The sequence below is a fragment of the Hevea brasiliensis genome, chromosome 5, assembly GCF_030052815.1.
Source record: "Hevea brasiliensis isolate MT/VB/25A 57/8 chromosome 5, ASM3005281v1, whole genome shotgun sequence".
Lineage (NCBI taxonomy): Eukaryota > Viridiplantae > Streptophyta > Magnoliopsida > Malpighiales > Euphorbiaceae > Hevea > Hevea brasiliensis.
Genome location: NC_079497.1, coordinates 11,269,154 through 11,275,929, shown reverse-complemented (window position 1 = coordinate 11,275,929; position 6,776 = coordinate 11,269,154). Strand labels below are relative to the sequence as shown.

The following is a 6,776-nucleotide window of genomic DNA, read 5'->3' as shown; positions in this document are numbered from 1 at the left end:
TTACTAATTTTTCGAAAGCAAACCAAACTAAATGAAATTAGGACTTATCAGATAAATCATATTAATTAATAATTAAAATATATATTATGTATAACGATGAATAAATTTTTGATATAAATATTTTTTTCATATTAATATATAAAATATTTTAAGTATTAAATAATAATATTATTAATAAAAATAAAATTTTAATTATATTTGAGATTAACAAAGATGAATTTTATATATATTATAAGAGAGGTAATATTTACTAATAATCTCTTTTCTCTCACTACGTTTTAATGCATAAAAGAGGAAAAAACCTTCGTAGCTAAGCAACTATGATTCAATTTTTTGTTTCCTATTGTGACGCACTAATTTTTACATCACCCAATTAATAAAAAAAAAATTAATATATTAAACAATTATGTTATAGAATGCAGTTGTCCAAATGAATTTAGTTAGGCGGAAATAAATTTTAAATTTAATTTTTATTTAATTTGAGAATCACGTTGAGTGTACGTATATAATTTTAAATTGTGAGAAATAAGATTTCGTTAAATGAATATATCTTAATTAGAATTATATTTTTATTTATATAATATATAAAAGTGAAAGGAAAGAATTGAGATTTCCCAAAATATTCTTTATTATTTTAATTATGTATAAAAAATATGAAAAATATATTTATAGCCATTGATAAATATTTTGCCGCTAATAATAAATATTAGCAATAAAATATTGTCGCTTAATAATTTTTAGTGACAAAATATATATTAATAATACTGTTAGACTATCCATAACTTTTAGCGACGGAAAATTTCGTCACTAAACCATAATAATTTCAAATCCTAACATTACAATAATTAATAAAAATTAAAATTTTAATATTATTTTAATAATTATTTTATTTATATTAGAAACCTTATTGTAATTCTTAATATAGTAACTCTATAAGTATTATTAATTCATTAAAAATTATGTAATTTATTTTAATAAAATTAATAAAAAAACCTTAAACACCAAATTCTATTTTCTCTAAATTATTTTTTCTTTTTTTAATATTTAAAAATTTATAATATTAAATTCTATTTTAATTTTTGAATATATATAAAGCAGAGGAATAATAGAATAAACTAAAATATCCTTAACATATTTTTAAATTATTATTAAAAAATTAACTATTTAATTAATATAATTATAAAATTATTATTAAAAATATTAATATATCATTAAATAAAAATTTATATTTATATATGAAATTTGAATCCTATTCTATATATATATATATAGAATAGGATAAGCTTTAATTAAATATTAAAATTGAGAATTTAAATTTTTAATCCAATTCATATAGAAAATTACTTTATTATTAAAATTTGTAGATTTTTTTTAAATTATTAATATTGATAAAAATAATAATTTTAACCAATTTTAAAATATATATTTATATGGAAACGAACTTTCATTAAATATAAAAATAAAAATAAAATGTTTCTATATTTTCAAATTATTTTTCAAAGTAATAAATTAAAAAAATATTTTTTTATTGAAATCATTAATAAAATTTTATTATAATTGCATTTAAATTTTGACTAATTTATGTAAATAAAATAAAACTAATATTAATTTTACAATCTTAATAAATTTTGTAATAAATTGTTAATAAAATTACTAGTGCTTAATTTTTTTAATTAATTAGTTATATTTTTAAATTATTTTTATTTTTTATATCAATAAATATTCTAATTTATAAATTTATTAAAAGTTCAAAAATACTATTCATAAGAAATTAATTAGACTTAAATGATTAATTAAAAGCTACAAGTCATAAAAATTAATTAGACTATTCTAATTTTAAATGATTAAATAATTAATCATTTAAAATAAATATAAATTTTGATTTTGTATTAAAATAATAAAAAAATCATTATATTTAGTTATGTAAATATTTAAAGTTATACTAAAGAATAAAATTAATATAAAATATAAAATTATAGCAATTTATTTTTAAATTATATAATTTATGTTTTCATCAATATAATTACTATATATACTTTTGAAAAATTATTATTTAGTCCCTATATTTTAGTAAAATTAACTATTTAGTCTCTGAATTTTGAAAAATATACTATTTAGTCTTTATATTTTATTTTTATTAAATTATTTAATCATTTCGTCAAATTTTTCGTTATTAATACTATTTAAACTATTATTTAGTCTCTCTATTTCAGGGAAATTAATTAGTTAATTCTTATATTTAAAAAATATTACTATTTAGTCAATGTATTTTAGTAAAACTAATTACTTGGTCCATATATTTTAAAAAATATAATCTTTAATAAAAATATAAATTTGGCTATGTAGAAACTAAATTTAAATTTACATTTTTTTTTAAATTTTTAATTCCTTGAATATCATTTTTGTATTTTTTCTACTGTGAAATAATTTTATTTGATTACTTAGAACTTTAAAGAAACAAATTAACTTTTTTGTATAGATAATTTATACTATTTTTATCAACAGATGAAAACAAAAAGAAAATAAAAGGAAAGAAGGGTATGAGTGTAGAGGAGAAAAAAATATGGAAAGAGAAAAATAAGAGAGAGAGAATTAGAATAGTTTAGATATAAAAAATAATTATAAAACTAAATAGTTAACGGAGCCAAATAACATGAACTAACTAATGTATTTTTCTAAAATACATGGACTAATTAATTAGTTTCATTAAAATAGAGAAACTAAATAGTAAATTTACCTATATTTTTTTGGTTATAAATATTACTTTTTTTTATTTTTTTTAACTTAATTATATTTATAGTGTTGTATTCTTTTTTAATAGTTAATTAATAAATATGAAAATGTAGATGGGAGAATTTATGAACTGATGAAATTATTTTTATAATTTTTTATTTATAATAAATAATAATTAACATATTAAAATTTTAGTCTTGTTGTAAATCTTATTTAAAAAAATGCTTATATAGATAAAAATCTTAACTATAAATAAATTTATTTATAGTAAATAATAGTATGTAATTTAAAGGTTTAATGTCAAAAAAAATATTTTTTTCAAAATTTTACAATTATAGCTTTTTTTTTACCATTTTAGCGTGATTTTCAAATTTTTTTAATATAAAATTAAAATTGATTTAAATAAACTAATATGTTGTAATTTTAATCGTTAGTCTTTATTTCAATCAATTAACATATTATAATTTTGACTGTCGATTTATTTTAATTTTCACTACTCACCAAAAATAATAAATATTTAAAATCAAGCTACAATTGTTTATAATAGCAAAAAGTTGAAAAAATTTTAAATTTTTTCATAAGACTAATTTAAATTAAAAAAAAAAGTTATGAATAATAAAAAACCTTTGGGAGTAGAAAGAAATATACCTAATAAGATGGATAGTTTAGATCATGTTTAGACAAAAAAAAAAAGATATTATTGATAAATAAAAATACATATTATTTACTTAAATATACATATTTAAAATATAATGAAAGTGTTTTTTTAGATGTTTGCTTGGTATTAATTTAGATCTTATTTTAATATTCTTAATTTTATTGTATTATTAATTAATTAATATGAAAATTTTTCTAAAATTACATATAAAGAAAATTGAATTACGAGTAACACAATAAATATAGAGAACGTTCGACACACATTAGGAAATACTAGTATATATATTAAAAAAAAAAAAAAACCCTTACCCTATATACATCACAGTAATTTTCAACAAATAAAAATATCTTAAAATTAAAAAAAGAAACTAATACATTGAGTAGAACTGCATCTACGCCTGACTAAAGTTGATTTATGTTATTGTTAATGAGTTTTCATGATGTTGATTGTTCGTTCTGTGATTTTGTTCGTGATTCTTGAGATCATTATGTGATTCATTGTGTTATTTGGCAATTGCAAATTACAACTGGATTTTTGATTCTTTGAAATATATGATTGTTTGTACTGAACTGCTCATGGCTGCTGAATGCCGACCTGCTGAAATTATTTTGCATTTTGTTTGTGTGAAGAAAATGGCCCCATACGACCAATCTTGAATTTTTTGCATTCTGATTTTACTTTCTCCCTCAACAGCGATCGTATCGAACTGAAAATTTTCAGTTTGATTTTATATTCTTTTATTCAGCTTGGTTTTGATTGTTATGATTTTTCATTCTTTATTATTTGATCAATTCAGTTTAACATCAAGCCAACCGATTGTACAACCCCAATAGAATGGCAAGCCATGGCTAATTGTTTGTTGCTTGAATAATGGGTTAAAATTGCATCTTGCTGATTGCCATAATGAAATTGTTGTTTCAAGACTTCATATTTGGCTGCATAAAATAATAAAAAAGCATGATGTTAAAAACTAAACTTACATATTCTCATTTGAGTCTTGAACGGAGTTATTCTTCACCTCTCTCAGTGAGTTTTAGTCTTTTTTTGGCCTTGCACTTGAAATGCAGCACAAATCTTCTTCCAGCAACGGATAGAAATAAGTGATGGTATAACAACCCAGGAGGCATTTAAGCCGATATAGTAAGCGTAGTAGTAGAATGGACTTGCAGCTTAGTTACCGCCTTTCAAGTAGGAAGTTATGAAATACACAGCAGCTCCATAGAGCTGCCCCGGAGAAATAGCAAACTGAAGTATGTAGCTATATGACTTTCCCATATTAATTGCGTATCTGCAAAATTTCAACAAGCAATTCTGCTATGAAAAATATCACCAGAAAGGCAACTTCTTGTTTTCATAAAAGTAAAAGATAAATCATACACGGCCAGTTAACCCTTCCACGGTAACTACTCCAGCATCCCTTGTTGCATATCTTGAATCACCTTTGCTGTACTCTTTCCCTGTCAGCATTTATTCAGAGTGCTTTGTTCTAATATCGCCTCCACTGTTAACTAAATTTGATGCAACAGAAAAAGAAAACGCAGACGTACTCACAAACTTCAGCCAGATAAAAAGAGGTCTTCTCCTTGTAAAACTCAGGAGAGAAAACAAAATAACCATCAAGAATCATCTGTGTTAGACCAGTGAAAGCCCACCAGCACATAAGCAACCTATCAATTTTTGTTGTTTCACGCGACCTCCCTGGCAAAGGAAGAACAAGCTAGATTAATTACCCATAGTACAAGCTAGTCAACACGCTAAAGATTAAAAAGAATCAGGGTTCAAGGAAAATTTAGCATACACAAAAAGGGATGAAAGCTGCAGTAATGCTTCAAAAGCACATTTAAACAAGAAGCAATTTATTTGCTTTCCTTGATTTACTTACAAGGACCAGGTGCCAATGGCATGACAAAGAAGATGATTATCAGAGGATATATAGTTTTAATTCATCAAATTCTGACAGTTTTGGCAACTGTGGAATCAGTTTGATATGCAGTTGCTATTCAGAAATAATGCATAACTTCATCTTGGGTTGGGGAAAAAAAGAAAGAAAAGAAAAGAGAGGGGTTTCATATTGGAATCCAATTCAAATAGTTAGGAGTTAAGAAGATGTGAATAAAAAATAAAATAAAATAATGAGGGCCAAAACTTGTCTAGTCCTTATCCATTATAATTCAAGACACCATTACAATTCAAGAAACATATATGGGTATTATCTATTTTACATATGTTATGTCTTGCATCTATGATTAACTGGCCTAGGCAAGAATTTCTCCAAAATTTAACTGCTATATCTTTGTGGCATTGCTAGCATGAGCAGCAGAATAAAAATGGCAATACAAATTGTGGAAGGATCTGGGATAATGAGGCAGTAGAAATGAAAGATTCTAGATTCTTAATTCAAAATGGGCCAATAATGTGGTGCTTCTTTTATTCAATTCAATGACAAACTTGCTAAGCCCCTAATAGCAAAAGTAAATTAAAGCAAGCATTGAGCAGAGCAAAGTACACGGTAAATTAGTAGAAGTATGAATGAAAGAGAAAGACATGAGAGCAAACCAAACCGGAAAGTATCCAGACGAAAGAGACGACGACAAGGGAAGAAATCCCAAAGACGCTAAAGATGGTGGACAGAGAGAGTGGTGCAGGTGCGTAATCCGGCAGTTTCAGATCTCTTGGCATGTATGGATGCGGCTGCCCTTCTATTTTCTCGTCCCCCCCCCCCCCCTAACGTCACCCAATTACACTGCGCTATTGGCTTTGTTTCGATTTTGAAATTTAGATTGGATAAGATTCAAATCCATGGCACTTCGCACTGCGCGACGATTGTCCATTATTGTCCGGCTCAACCCTCTTTCTTTTTCAGGTTTACACTTAATTTATTTACCAAACTTGCTATTTTTTTTCTCGATAATTGTATATAAATTTGAAGGGTAAAGTGAAGGAAAGTTATTAAATTATAAAAGATAAAGTAGCCAAAAACAAGAAAAATAAAATGTAATAAATCTAAAAAATAGTTTTTTAACATAAATAAGAATTTAAAATATATTCCAACAAAAATCAATTAAAAAATATATACAAATTATAATAAAGATCAACTAACTCATATTTAATCGGTAATATTAAAAAAAAATAAAAGAATTAAGAATTTTACCTATCACAAAATTTATATTTCATAGATAATATTAATAATAAAATAAAAAATAACTTATTTTTTAAAATTAATTTAAATCTTTAAAAATTAATTTTAAAATAAATTAAAATTATTCATAATTAACAATTTAATTAAAAAAATAATAACAATTTTTAAAAGTAAAAAAAAAATTAAATTAATGTAGAAAAATTAAATTAAAAATTTGAAAAAAAATTACCTACGATAATTTATTAT

At 22.9% G+C, this 6,776-nt stretch overlaps 1 protein-coding gene across 3 annotated transcripts; it reads right to left on the bottom strand.

The window, feature by feature from the left end:
- Positions 1 to 4,262: 4,262 nt before the first annotated feature.
- Positions 4,263 to 6,301, bottom strand: LOC110667163 (probable 3-beta-hydroxysteroid-Delta(8),Delta(7)-isomerase). 3 transcript variants are annotated; one of them, XM_021827924.2, is made up of 4 exons: positions 5,953 to 6,293; positions 4,943 to 5,089; positions 4,769 to 4,848; positions 4,263 to 4,679 (listed from the first exon to the last, which is right to left on the bottom strand). In XM_021827924.2, the coding sequence occupies exons 1-4, from the start codon at positions 6,068 to 6,070 to the stop codon at positions 4,668 to 4,670; spliced, it is 357 nt and encodes a 118-aa protein (XP_021683616.2). In that variant the 5' UTR covers positions 6,071 to 6,293; the 3' UTR covers positions 4,263 to 4,667. The 3 variants fall into 3 exon arrangements, 2 of the variants coding, with proteins under 2 accessions (XP_021683616.2, XP_021683617.2); XR_002497258.2 differs by having other exon boundaries at positions 4,769 to 5,089; positions 5,948 to 6,301; XM_021827925.2 differs by having other exon boundaries at positions 4,263 to 4,848; positions 4,939 to 5,089; positions 5,953 to 6,291.
- Positions 6,302 to 6,776: the final 475 nt, after the last annotated feature.

Excerpts from the sequence above, each read along its gene's own strand:
- LOC110667163 (XM_021827924.2), bottom strand. The coding sequence starts at position 6,070 with ATGCCAAGAGATCTGAAACTGCCGGATTACGCACCTGCACCACTCTCT. Across the intron at positions 5,090-5,952 it reads TTTCGTCTGGATACTTTCCG|GGAGGTCGCGTGAAACAACA; the intron begins GTTTGGTTTGCT and ends TTCCTTTGCCAG. Across the intron at positions 4,849-4,942 it reads TTTTTATCTGGCTGAAGTTT|GGAAAGAGTACAGCAAAGGT; the intron begins GTGAGTACGTCT and ends AAATGCTGACAG.